General features: G+C 39.4%; 1 protein-coding gene across 1 annotated transcript in view; it reads left to right on the top strand.

Moving 5' to 3' along the window:
* Window positions 1-14,609, top strand: part of IPCEF1 (interaction protein for cytohesin exchange factors 1) — a gene marked incomplete at its 3' end in the record, with an annotated part of 66,240 nt that overhangs the window by 12,668 nt on the left and 38,963 nt on the right. Inside the window, exons 3-5 of the mRNA XM_084257741.1 lie at window positions 4,646-4,719; window positions 6,183-6,254; window positions 13,866-13,924. Of these exons, the coding sequence (XP_084113867.1) occupies window positions 4,646-4,719; window positions 6,183-6,254; window positions 13,866-13,924 (205 nt within the window). The remainder of the gene's footprint in view (window positions 1-4,645; window positions 4,720-6,182; window positions 6,255-13,865; window positions 13,925-14,609) is intronic.

The following is a 14,609-nucleotide window of genomic DNA, read 5'->3' as shown; positions in this document are numbered from 1 at the left end:
TGAAGCTAAGAAGATAAGTGAAATAGCTAATCAGAGAGCCCAGCTGACAGTGGACAGAATAAAAACTTTATTTCAATAAAAACTTTCTTTCTGGGCCATTTTGTTACTTTTCATTCCTTTTCTCCATTCTTACTATTTCTTAGGAATTAATGATAATGACATGTTGAATTTTTTATAGCTTTAATAATTTCACAGCACGACTCTTGTCTGTGTCTGAGCTGTTAGCCTGGAGACACTGTTCTGTCTGCCTCTTCATTGTGTGAGCACTGACCTGGGCGATTAAGTGCTCTGCTGACAGTCACACAGTAGGTGGCTTCTTCCTTCACAATATTCTGACTGAAAATTCAGGGTCTTTCCTCTGCACCTTTTCTGGACCTCAGAGTCTCTTCTCCTACTTGCTGGCTGAGTCTGAAGAAGTTCTCATGTTTATGATAATTTAAGGGATTGCTGGTACTGATCTGAGTTCTGCCATTGAATAATAACACACAAATTTTCCATTTTTCAGTGCCAATCTAATTTGATGTTTAGGTTAAAAACTGATCAGTTTCATAAATCCTGGCACTCAGCTAGGGCTAATTTTCCGCCAAGGGTTATGAGCCTTGATACCATAATTGTTAGTTATTATTATCTGTTTCTTCAGGCATTTCCCCTGCCAAACCTGTTTCTGATATCTAGAAGAGAAAACACAAACAAAACAAAAAATCATCTTTTCTTGCTTTCCTGGTGGTGCTTGGCACGGTGCAATGCTAATAAGCTCAGCTCGCTGCCTGCAGCTCATGCAACACTTGCAGAATAGGTTCTGTGTGTCCATTCCATCTTTCCTGCTCTGAAAGGAAGGGGCAGGTGAGTTGCTTATCAGGACCAAGCAGCACTATGGAGAGGAGGGAAACTTTAGAGTCCATCGCTGAGTAAATTGTACATATAAGATTCACTCTATGAAATTTACAATTTAATACCCTTTGGAAAATTTACCAAGCTATGCACTTATTACAATAAATCAGTTTTCAATCATCTTTATATATCAATATAATCCTTTATCACATTTACAGTTACTTTCCGTTCCTACACCAGCTCCAGGTAACCTCCATTTGCTTTCTTTTTTAAAGATTTATTTATGCATACAAGAACTGGGATGTAAACCAGAGGGGTGTGTTGTGTGTGTGTGTGTGTCTGTGTGTGTGGGGGTGGGGGCAGAGAGAGGATTCACCAGAGAGAGTGGGTTGCAGAACAGGCAGATCTACTGAAATACACTGCTGAGGGGAGCAGCAGGGAAACAGGAGAGGTCTGCTGCGCCATGTGGGTCAGCTCCCTGGCTGGGGATCAAACTGCAGTGGCAGGCGATAGCTTGGTAGCACTGTCTTTAACCCCTGTGCCACCAGAGAGGCCTCACCATTTCACTTTCTGTCTCTATAGATTTTCCTTTTCTGGACGTTTCATACCAAGAAGTAGGAGAGTAATCTGTGGTTTCTTGTCTCTGGCTGTCACTTGGTGGAATGTTTACAAAGTGGGTCCATGTGGTAGCACCTGGCAGAAGTTAGCTAAACAGTGTCCATTGTTTTAGTACACCAGGTTACTATTTACTGGTTTTTGATTATTTAGATTGCATCTATTTTAGCTATTATGATTAATGCCTTTATAAAAATTTTCACACAAATCTTTGTGTGGGCATTTGCTTTTATGTCTATTGGGTAAATACCTCGTAATGGAATGACTGGGTTGTATAGTAATGACATATTTATGTGTATTTTTAGAAACTGCTAAACTGACTTAGTTAAAAATTCATTGTCAGAGGAAAATGATAATGTTCTTATCATTGTTCATAAAACCCATTTATTTCATGTCTGTTGAATATCTCCTTTGTGCCAAGTGTTAATGACAGGACTGCAGAAAAAAGTGTTTCCTTCAAGGTGTTCATAGTCAAATGGAGAAACGGACATAGAACCAGATAACTGTAGACAGTAAGAGAACTTTGCAAGTGAAGCCCACTCGTGGTGCTGGTGGGCAAAGAGGGCATTTACTCTTGGTTGGAGAAGGAGGGGAAACTTTTTGGAGAAGTTGGCTCCTGGAGCCGTATCTAGGACATTAGAAAACGAGGAGCAGAAAACAACCTGCCCTCTGTTGGTGGGAGTGCAAACTGGTCCAGCCACTATGGAGAGCTGTGTGGAGATTTCTGGACCTACTAAACATAGAGCTTCCATAGGATCCAGCAATTCCACTCCTAGGTATTTACCCAAAGGACACAGAAACATCCATTCCAAAGAACACCTGCACCCCTATGTTTATAGCAGCACTGTTTACAATAGCTAAGCTTTGGAAACAACCCAAATGCCCAAAAATAGATGACTGGATCAAGAAGATGTGGTCCATATATACCATGGAATATTACTCAGCATTCAAAAAAGATAAACACATGCAATTTGCAGCAACATGGATGGCGCTGGAAGGGATCATGCTCAGCGAAATAAGCCAAAAAGAAAAAGAAAAATACCGGATGGTCTCACTCATAGCAGGAATCTAGAAAACTTAAATAAGGGACCAGGAAAATGAATAACTATAAGAAAGTGAAAATCTAAATCAACAAAATACTATGAACCAGAGACACTTTTTGGGGAGTGAGGGGCGGGAGGGGAGGGACTGGGGTCAGAATGGGGGGGTTGCAATTGTATGGGGAATATAAAAATAAAATTTATTATTTAAAAAAAAAAAAGAAAACAACCTGCCCTGTTTGCAGTCCCCAGGCCTCTTTCCCCTGATCTAATTTGCTTTTCCATAGTCATTACTGCCTACAAAGCACGATGCAATTTAGGTGCTTAGATATTGAGCGGTTGTCTCTTTTCCCCTTGGGAGTAGAGATCTCTGTTTTGTCCACTGACATATCCCAAATATGTGGTAAAGTGCCTGACACAGAGAAGGCACGCAATACACATTTGTTGAGTAAATGAAAGCGTAACAACAATGGTTTGATACAATTTTGTGCTTAATGCTGTGGAACACAGCAACAGCAGGGGAGATGCCACGGAGACAGACACAATCAGAGATGCTGGGAAGAATGAATGGGTTGGCGTTTAAGGAGCAACACCTTTGGGAGTGTGAGACTTCATGCCACAATGTGAAAAGCATTATCTTGCCTCAGAATTTAAGATTATACGTGGTAAGATGAGTTTGCACCACAGCCAAGGGATGGGTGGGCACTGTTAGTAAGAGAACACATTTTCTTTAGGATACAGAGGGGAGTTTGTAGACACCAGTGCAGAACTTCAAAGAATCTTTTCAGAAATTAGGAAGCACTGAAGAGGAGGGAAATCATCGGGAAAAGTTATTTTAGTTAATGTAACAAAAACCAAATCTGAGTGGATAGCAGGAAGAAAAGGAGGCGGAAGAGGAGAAACTGCTTTTCCTTTAGGATTTGCCCATGATAATTGAGATTGCACTGGTGAACCCACCATTCAGTAATTAAACAGACCATCAGGTGACAGGTTAAATTGAAATTATATGTACATATATCAGGTATCACATATATATTTACACAAATTCATTTATATATACTTATATAATATATATCATATTATATGCATATATACATACTATTTTAAAGAAAGAAATGACCATCACTATTGAGTTTTGAGCCTTATAAGAAAAAGACATTTCAAGTAAAGAGTTAGATAAATTGATTCATGTAAGAGATTGAAGATGGGACAGGCAGAGTTGGAGATCTCACAGTTGCGTTTTTCTTAAGAAAAGAGCACAAATTGCAGTCTAGTTGGTGTTAAGGGAAAAGACACGAGCTGATGAAATGAACTAAAGGCACCCACAGAGCTAGTTTAATAGCTAGCTGACTTTTAAAATTAAGTTTGTATTTTCAAAATCAATATTTACTCATCTCCTAATAACCACTTACTCATTTGTGTTTAATCTTGTGGAATTTATTTCTCTACTCAGAGACAGTAGTGTAGACAAAAGAAGATTTGTGTTCTGTGATAAACAATCTAGCTCCCTGTGGCTGAGTTAAATTTTGTTCATAGAGATTAACAAATTTTTAGAGGTGGACCATTATTACAATTCGTATATATATTTTTTTAATGTTCTAAAGCAACATTCAAGCTCTGTCTTCAAAAACGTTGTTTCTTCCATACTCTTTCCTTAGTAGAAAGAACATCTAGGAATCAATTATGGAATGGAGGTCTTTTAAGACATGGCTCTGTGGTTAAATTCCCAAGGAACTGCCTAGGTCTTAGGAGAAGACATGTTTGTTCAGTGTGCTAACTGTTTGGTTTATCTGAGCTCATTTAAAGCCAGTAAATTGTAGATCCATGACAAGAACAAAGATTCGCTAACTCCAAAGTCAGGTCTCTGCCACCATATGTCAGAATGCTAACTAGGTGGCATCTTCTGTGATTGTGTCTGCCTCCATATGTTGGCCGTCCCTAAATGGTCTCCTGTTACTTCCCCTGGAAATATTCTGGATGATGAATCAGGAGAATACTAACCTTTCTCATAAACCGTGTATCTGGGATAAATCCAGTGAGGATTTAGGGAGGTATCTTTTATTCTCCTTCATTTCATTTCAGCTCTCTCTGAACAAACATTCTCTCAATACTCTGCTAGGGTTTATTTATTCACATTTTATGATGTGTATTTGTTTCAGGCAGAGAAAGCTGATGGATTTGTCAACCTGCCCGACTTCACTGTGGAAAGGGCAGTGGAATGCAAGAAAAAGCAGTAAGTTGTCTATCTTTCCCTAAAAACTCTGAGCCAGGAAAGTACCCCTTCCTCATGTGAAGACTTGGCACTTTGGAAGATAGTGAAGTTAGCACTTAAATGTCTGGAGTTTTTTAAACATTATGAATCAGCACCCTAAACAAAAAAAGGGACTTATCCTGTTTTCTGGAATTTCACTTTGTGGAGCAGATGGATTTTAAAACCCCGTGGAGCCTTGGCATGGTGTGTTGACAATAACTGTCTATGAAAAACAAGCTCCCATCCAGGATTGGCAGGAAGGTCAGATGTCAAGGTTTTGTCCTTGTAAAGAAAATGACTGATTAAATAGGACTCCCCAGAGCTGCAGATAGGATCACAAGACCAGATTCTTTTTCTTAGTTCATGCAATTGTCAGCACCCTTGAAATAAAAATTTCTGAGATGTCTTAAGCTTGAGGATGACATCTTGATTCCACTTAGGTCCAAAAGATTGAAGGACCAACAGAGACCAAAGAAGTCACCAGTCCACTGTCCTGGTTTTATTGACAAGGGAAAAGCCAGAGACTCTGGTCCTTCCTGAGCCCTGAAGAGAGCCTACTATAGCCTCAGCTGTCCAGACTCCCTGTCAAGTGCTCCCCTCTGATACCATCTGACTGCATTTTGCATGTGTCCTCTTCACCTTTTCTTATTCTCCTGACTTTGACCTCTTTTCCTGTCTATCAGAAAGGCCCATTCCCTGTTGACCCTTGCTACCATAGCAGTGATTAATTCATTTTATTCCCCTAAGAAGACAAACTCTTCTGAAATTTAAGTGCGTCACTCTGGTGTCGCTGTACATGTCCAGTGATGTGTGGGATTGTGTTGATTCTTGTGGTTTTGACCAAACTGGTTATTTACAAAAAATCTGACCTGTGCTGCAGAACTTCCGGTCAAAATTGTAGCGAGTATACTCTTTATTGTCTGTCCTCTTAAATGACATGCTATATATTTAAAAAAAAAAACCTCTCAAAAATCTATCTTTTTATGTTATGTATTTCTCTTACTAATTCAAGGTGGCGAGAAGGCGTCTTTTGATGTCTTGTCACAGTGTGACATTCTAGACCCGATTATCTTCCTATAAATAAAATTTCCTCTATATTTCATTGTATTTAAACAAGCACATGGCATTATGGAGTTGATTTGAGTAATTCGAACTGAAACCTTTATCACTCTAAGTTTCAATTTATTTATATCATATGTTTTAAATAGAAAGTGCTGACCAACCCAAAGTTAGTCTTGTTCTGGAAATCCTGACTTGAGGAATTATGCCTCTGCTCATACAGTAGCGATTAGACAATAGTTATTTAATATCACTAAAATTATTTTTTTGTAAATTTACAAAGAAAGAAGATGAGCTTACCATACTTGTATTTGGCTGGTTTACTTTCAAACCTTTTTATGACTATAAAAACTAATTTCTCCTGTGTCTGCTTTTTCTCCTTCAAGTGCGTTTAAGATCAGTCATCCACAGATCAAGACCTTTTATTTTGCAGCTGAGAATGTGCAGGAGATGAATGTGTAAGTAGAGAAATGGCCAATTCAATCTTTATGGGAATAGACTTACTTTGACCAGGTCTTTGAGTTTTAAGCGTATGTTCATTATCAATTTTTGATTTATTTACTTCTGCTGCTTTTCTAAGGATTAATCTCTTTAGCAATAGAAAATCTTTTTACTGTCTTCCCTCGTACTTGGAAGCATTTTAAAGCACTACACATCTCAAAATGGTTATTTTGGAAGAAGATAAGTTTCTTCTGAGAGAATCGCTAAGTTGAGAAGGGACTAGACAAAAGTCATTATAAGAAAATGTCAGAATGAGATTTTGCAGGGAGAAAGGGTGGAAAGTATTATGGAACCAATCTCACGGCTTTCAGATCTGCAAATGAAAAACAACTCTACAGCATTTAATGTGCTGTGCAGGATTATCATCATGATTCACATGCTTGTCACCTCTCCATGCTCTCTCCTGACATGTTACAAAGAAATCCTTTCTCAGCGCACATGTAAAGTAAAATTTTATACCCCCAATTCTATTTCCTGCTTGTTCGGTTTAAATAAGTGGGATATACACATATAGGTTTACCGATCCTCGTCCCTTTCTTACTGGCTTCGATTATGGCCAGTCACATGACTATTGTTTTCTTTTCCATTTAAAAATTTTTTTAATTAAAGTGACCTTGTATCATGATGTAATATGAGTTGCAACTACATACACATTAGGTTCACCTCTAAAATTCCAACTTTATTCCTCAACATACCCATGTCCCTTCTGGACTCACCCACCCACCTGCTCCCTTACCTCTGGTAACTGTCAGTTGTTATAGTTCAATAATTTATTTTTGTTCATTTGTTTTCATTATACACCACATATGAGTGACATTGTGTGGTGTTTGTCTTTGGATTTCACTAAAGCAGAATAACTTCTAGCTCCATCCCTGTTGTTGCAAGTGGCACCATTTCATCTATTTTACCAGCCGAATAGTACCTACTGTGTTTCTTATATACTGTTTTTTTTTTATTCATTCATTGGTTGGTGGGTACTTAGTTTGTTTCCAGTTCTTAATTTCTATAATAGTATCTTACTTCTTACTATTTCTAAATAGTAAGAAACACGGGGGAGCGTAAATTTCTTCTAGTGTTTTTGTATATGTACTTTTTTTTGGCAAGGACCAGAAGCCGCATAATTGGATGGCATGGAATTTCTACTTTTAATTTTCTGAGGCCTCTCCATACTGCTTTCAGTACTGGTCAGACCAGTCTGCAGTCCCAGCAGCAGTGTAGGAGGCCTTGTCTCTTCACATTCTCTCTGATAACTTTCGGTTCTTGTCACAGTATATATTTGGAGGAGGTTATATATATTTGAGGTGATTGACATCAGGAAACATGCTATTTAATTGAAGCCCCATTCTCAGAGTTGTCAGAGTCTCCTATTGCCGTCATACAACTACATAAAAAGATATTTTTGTCTTTGGAACTCCTGCTATGTAACCCATAGCAGGTCCTGGGCAACAGGAGTAAATAACAGAGACATAAATCCTCCGTTCACAGAGTCTGTTTCACTACTTTGCACATATTTCCTCTCTAACTCCCCTATGTAATTTTTCTTTGCCCTCTTATTCTGGAAACATAAAGAAGAAAGGAGTTGCTTTTCCAACATTTACAATAGCCAGGCGATAGAAACAACCTAAGTGCCCAAAGACAGATGTGTGGATCAGGAAGATGTGGCCTGTATGCAAAGCAGAATCCTAGTGAGCTGTAGGAAAGATGAACTAACTGCCGTGGCAACATAGATGGCTTGGAGGGGATGGTGCTGAGCAAAGTAAGTCAGGAAGAGAAAGACAGATTGCGACTGGGGTCACTTACATGTAGTACAAAGAAATAAAACCAAGGGCCAGATAAACCAGACCAATAACACACCCTCAAAATCTGACTGTTGAATTGAGGTTCCAGGAGGGGAAGGAGTGGGGAGAGCAAAAGGGGGAGTGGGCCCCATGGACTGTGGCGGAGGACTTTTAGTGCCTTGGTGGTGGGTGTGGTGTGATCCTCCCACAGGTGTCATCCTGTGCCTCTAAATCTCATGCAGTGTTGTCAACCAGTGTTACCTCCACTAAAAAAAAAGTTATGGAGATAACCAGGATCTCCAAAACAAAAGAAAAAGACACATCTGTGCAATTGTGGATGACTGTTTGCGCACACACACACGTGCACACACACACCCCCACACACCCCTTCTTAGCTGGAAACATCCACGTCTGTCCCCCACACTGACCTCCCAGGGCAGAGTGGATCTTCCCACAGAACGCTGGGAAACCCTCTGTTAGAAATACCAGGCCAGGGGCTGCCAGTCAAGTCCTCCATATGAGTATTTTTAAAAAAATATTTTTTAAAGATTTATGTATGCACACAAGAGCTGGGGTGCAGGCCAGAGGTGTTGGGTGTGAGAGGATTCACCAGAGACAGAGTGGGGAACAGAACAGGTGGATCTACTGAAATACACTGCTGAGGGAGGGGAGCAGTGGGTGAGACAGGAGAGGTCTGCTGTGCCTTGTGGGTCAGCTCCCTGGCCAGGGATCAAAGCCATCAGCTGCAGTGGCTGCTGATAGCTTCATCTTGCCGAGATTTAACCCTCTCTGCCACAGGGGAGGCCCCAAATGAGTCTTTATTTAACTGACAAGGAAGATGTTTCTACCCATTTCTGATTTTACCTCTTCTCCCTCCTCCCTTCCCAGCTTGCTCAAGCATCTGAGTAAAAGAAGAGCAGCTATACAACAGGGGCTTTTAAAAATGTTACTTTCATCACCCTTTCTCTTTTCGCTTGCACACTTTTGGTGAGCAAGCCCTGAGTGTGTCAGTGGCGTGTGGAAAGTGGAGAGCCAGGCCTGGCGACTCGGGCCCGTGGCAGAGTCTGGCTGGGACTGAGCCATCCTGGATCTCACCACCAAGAGCCGCCCACCATGGGCTCCTGCTGGCCCTGGCTTGTTCCAACAGCCTTTTGTAGCTCCACTTCCTTCCTCCTCCGTAACCATCCTGTGGCTCTTTCAAAGTTGCTCTGTTCTCTCTGACAAGGGATGGGGGTGACCTGGTTTATCTCCATCTCATTCCTCTTCAGTGTTTGCTTTTCTCCTCCTACATGTGAAATACCTTCTTCACCAAATAAAAGGGAGGCAGCCTTACATGGTCGTCTGAATCTGTTCTATTTCAGGCAGATTTGGTCTCCAATCTCACTTCGGGTTATTTCACTTCCTGCCCACCCACCTCCCTGGTTTTTGTTTATATTTTGAATCCATTTATCTTCCGTTTTCAAGTTCTCCCTTGCAGATAGATATCTGTCTAACGGCAGGGCGAGTGGCCTGAGGCTGCCTGTGTCTATATATACTCTGTCCGCCCGGCTGTGACTCTGAGCCTGTCAGAGCGATCAAAACCAAGATCTCATTGCCCACCTTGAAAACTGCCCATCCGGCAACTCATTTTGTCTGTGCCTGGATACGTCCTCGTTTCTTATATAGTAGTATCAAGTTTTGTTATTTTGAAGATGATTTTTCTAATAGTCACTAATGCAGAATCATGGACCTCCAAGCCCACATCTTCCTTCTCTGGCAAGATTATGCCAATGATTTTCAGAGATTTGCTGGGCAGGGCCTCCTGAGAGCTTCCTTTCTTGCTGGCCTGGCCTTTTTTCAGGCAGTGCAAATTGTATCTGGAGACTTCTTAGCAAGATGCAGAGATGTTGGGGAAGGAAGGGGTGACATTGGAGGATTGCGTCCCATTTTTAGAAGTTCGTTTCCTTGGGTAACTGCGTTTTTGGGTGGTGACATTTCTCTCTGGGACCATGAAGGGAAAGGTAATTAAGCTTAATAGAAATGCTGTGTGAGCTGCGAGGACCCGCCATTTTCAAAGCACAGGACTCAGTAATTAAGGATAATGAAAGACCCGGTTTCTAAACAAGACCGACATTAGCTGCCTTTCTCAGACGGTGTTTGTGGGAAGAGCGTTCTTGTTTTGTGCATCGGTTCTTAACACTTGTGCTCCTCCAGCACACACATCCACATCAAGTTACCACACAACACACTCCCGGGAAGCATCTGTCATCTTCTTTTATGTAAATAGACGTCTTTGTGTGTATCTATCTGTTTCTCCACAAATAGAATTTTTCCTACAGCCGTGATGTTTTTTGAAAAGTCCTAGCAATGGAGGTACTTGAAGCCACTGGATTCTCGAAAGAAAATAAGGAAGATTATAACCAATCCGTTTTTCACAATGAGTAACTAACCGTGGCAATTGGAAAGACATGGGTTTTGGGTCAGGACTCAGAAGAATCCTTATTATCAGTCCTTTAGCTCTAGTTCTGCATTTCCATGCTCTCAGAGCAACTTAGAAACGCCTTTTGTTTCAGGCATTCTCAGTTTAAAACTTTTTTTTGTCTTGATTTTTAAAAAAAGTGTATGTTTCTCTTTTAGATGCTTTTTGGGGGAGGGTCAGCTGGTTTAATTATGAAGTTATAAACTAAATTTTTTCTTTAAAGATTTATTTATTTATGCATACCAGAGCTGGGGCACAGGCCAGAGATGCGGGGGTGAGAGGATTCACCAGAGACAGAGCGGGGAGCAGAACAGGCAGATCCACTGAAATACACTGCTGAGGGGAGCAGCGGGCGAGAGAGGAGAGGTCTGCTGTACCATGTGGGTTTCTCTCTGGCCAGGGATTGAACTCATGCTGTAGAGGCTGCGGACTGCTCCATAGTGCGGTGCTTAACCCCTTGTGCCACCAGGGAGGCCCAAAATATTGTTTTTATAGTAATTTTTACGTGAGCCATTCAATTCATGTACTTTTATCAATTTTTAAAATGTACTTTCAAGTGTTTTAATTAAGTAATATATAATGCATATTATTGTAAAAAATATAACACAGACGTCTACAAAGTGAAAACTACCCACACCTCAATTTCACCTTCCAATTCAGGATCTCTTCTAGGGTCACCACTTCTGACAGTGCTATGCAAATCCTATTTGCATGTCGTTTCATGCACAAACATACAATTTTAATGACATTGTAGAGTACATGTACTATCTTAGTATTTTTTCCCGGTCATTACTAGGGCCCATGTTAGTCCCATCTTTATTAACATCTTAACCTTATGCTGATGAAATCAGTATCATTGCTTAATCCATTTTTCCATTTATGGAGAATTATACTGTATTAATGTTTCTTTTGTCCCACAAGCTTCTTGACTTAACGTTTTCTATTTTGTCTGTGTGTACACGAAGTAGAGTTTTTTTAAGGTAGGTATTCATGGTGAGAATTATTGGGTGAAGGGACGGATATTTAAATTTAAATATCTACTCTCTCCAACTTGGTAGCATCATCAAAAATTGCCTGTTTAAATTAGTCTGTATCAACTTTCTTTCTTTCTGTTTTCTTTTAAAGATTTATTTATTTATGCATACAAGAGCTGGGGTACAGGCCAGAGGTGTGGGGGGTGAGAGAATTCACCAGAGACAGAGCGGGGAACAGAACAGGCAGACTGACTGAAACACACTGCTGAGGGGAGCAGCGGGCGAGATAGGAGAGGTCTGCCTCGCCATGTGGGTAGCTCCCTGGCTGGCCAGGGATCGAACTTGTGCTTCACAGGCTGCAGATTGCTTCATAGTATGGTGCTTAACCGTTTATGCCACTGGGGAGGCCCCAGCCTATATCAACTTTCATGTTCGTCTCAACATAGGAAGAGAATGTTTCTTCCTAAATTTTGGAAATCAGTATTATTTTTATTTTTTGCAATTTACTAGTAAAAATACTTTTTTGTGTTTAAATAGGTATTTCCCCAAATACTATTGAGACAAAATTTTTTACTACATGTGTATCAGTTATTACATTTTCCCACTGTGATTTCCTTTTTTTTTTTTTTTTTGCTTTATTGCTTATTCTATTGGGTCTTGATCAACATTTTCCAGTTCTCATGGTATGATTTGAACCCTAGTGTTGGTCCAGTTTTCAGTGGCCAACAGGGAGCTCATGTTTATCGTGGTGCTGAAGGGGACTTCTTGTAGGAGGCTGAAAATCATCTTCCTTCTTACAGATATTCCTATTTGTTTATTTATAAAATTAAAAAAATATTATCTTTATTGAAGTAATGTTGGTTTTAGGAGAATTGGCTCACACTTCTTCATACATATGTTTACCACACCCACCACCAGAACACCCATATCCCTTCGCCCTAGAACACTGAGCCCTCTCCTCATTTGCCCTCATCTCCCCCTCTGGGACCCTCAATTCTGTACTCAGATTTCTAGAGTTTGTTTCCTTCTTTTCCATTTATGAGTGAAATCATTCAATATTTTTCTTTCTCCTTCCGACGATTTCATTTAGTATAACCCCCTCCAAAAATAATATCTATGTTGTTACAATTGGCAAGATTCCATCTTTTTTAGAGATGAATAGTATTCCATTGTACACTATTTTGTTTAGTTTTTAATATCAAATTTATTAAACATTTCTTTTTTTAAAAATAAGAGATAAAGACCATGGCAGGTTGAGAGATGGGTAAGGATTTCTATTTAGATGACAATTATAGATATGGAAATGTATAATTTCATACCATGTTGGGAACAGAGCATGCCTATTAGTTCATGGGGCATTATAGGATTGGAAGAAGAGAAAATTGTAAATGAATCATTAAGTGCATAGCATAGTTATGGTTATGTCATTGGTATTGGTTCACTTATGCCACTATTGAAATCTCTCCTTTCTCAAAAAAAAAAATAACTCAATATGCAATATGGATATTTAAAAAAATACAGGAAAACTGGAAAAAAGTGTGAAATGAATCTTTCAGATTATTACTGCTCCAAAATAATATTTTCCTTTAAATATAAGGTTATAGAGCTAGGAACATAAGATATAGATAAATTTGTGTCTTATCTATTAAAAATTTGTTCTATAAACTATGTTCCTAACTCAATATGGAGAAGGTATGGCGGTGGCCTGAAGTTGCTAGTCAAGTTTGTCACCCTTAAAGTTTGTCTAGTTCTTTTTTTGTTGTTGATATTTAATTGGAATTCACTGCCAATAAAATGGTAAATCAGTAGACAGTTTTTACCACATTTAAAATTCTTCAAGGAATTAAAGTTTTCCCATTTTAAGACTACCTATCACACTCTAGCCAGGTTCTTTACTCATTGATTTAAAAATCTTCCTAGTTTAAATATTAGCTTTTCTTTTTTTCTGGTATAACTTAACATTACTAAGAAATATAATTTTTGGTAATCACATAGCATTTCAGTGGTCAGTTTTCTAAATTAAATAATAAAGATTTTAATGGTTGCTAAAATTTTCAATTGTTACTGTATAGAATATCTAATGTAGCTGCCCACGTTCACCAACTGGTTAATGGGTCACCCCATTTCTTATCTTACAAAGGATGCCCAAGTAAGGGATGTATTATGAAAGCAGAGGTCTTAGGTTTCAGTGCCACAATCTATGCTGTTTTTTGGAAATATTCAGAGGGAATGTAGAATTGTGGCTTAACTTCATTACAAAACCTGGCACAAGAGCTTCCTGGGATCTAGGAGGAACGTGAACAGGTAGAAAATCTTCAATCTCTTTGGTCAAACATTTACTTTCTCTTTAAATTGTAGGTGGTTAAATAAGCTTGGATTAGCTGTAATCCATCAGGAATCCACTACAAAGGAAGAAGGTAGGTTCTACTTTAAATTTCTGAAACGTTGGCAAGAATGAGAATAGGATGAAATAGAGGGAAAAACAATGCCACATTTCATGTATAGTTTTGTCCTAGAGAAACATACTTCGGCATTTAAAATTATCAGCAAATATGTAGAGAAAGACGTTTAGACAGTCTCACCAACATGGAATAGAACTTCCCACTTTGGCTATGATCGCTTTTCACACTTCACCCACATGGTAGCAGCTGTAGGCTGCACTGACATCTCAAACAATTGTCAATGCAAATGTTATATTGCCCCACTTACTGAATTCTTACTCATACATGTGATCTTTTCATGATCTAGACACATAAGCTCCAGCCCACTCTTTCCTCTTCAGAGTTTAAGATTTCCAGCAGGTGTGTGCTGAGACTAATTACCTACATTTTTACTGGGAACCTGAAGGTCAGATTGGGTCACAGCTATAAATTTAGCTCCGTCTGTAACTCTCAGGGTTCAAAGCTACATGAGTCTAATTCTTAAGGATGTAATTACTCCTTCACATTAAGGGGACTTGAGGTGCTAGGGTCACAGAACAGACATTATATCTGAAATGCTCAGACTGCATAAAACTTGGGAATTACAAGTAAGAAAATCTCTGCATAACCAAATTATAAATCTTAAATTTAGAAATGGAAAATTGGCAACTTGATCTAACAC

Source organism: Talpa europaea (assembly GCF_964194135.1).
Source record: "Talpa europaea genome assembly, chromosome: 2".
In the NCBI taxonomy this organism is placed as follows: domain Eukaryota; kingdom Metazoa; phylum Chordata; class Mammalia; order Eulipotyphla; family Talpidae; genus Talpa; species Talpa europaea.
Note: the sequence above shows the minus strand (reverse complement) of the source record. Positions and strands in the feature narration are given on the sequence as shown.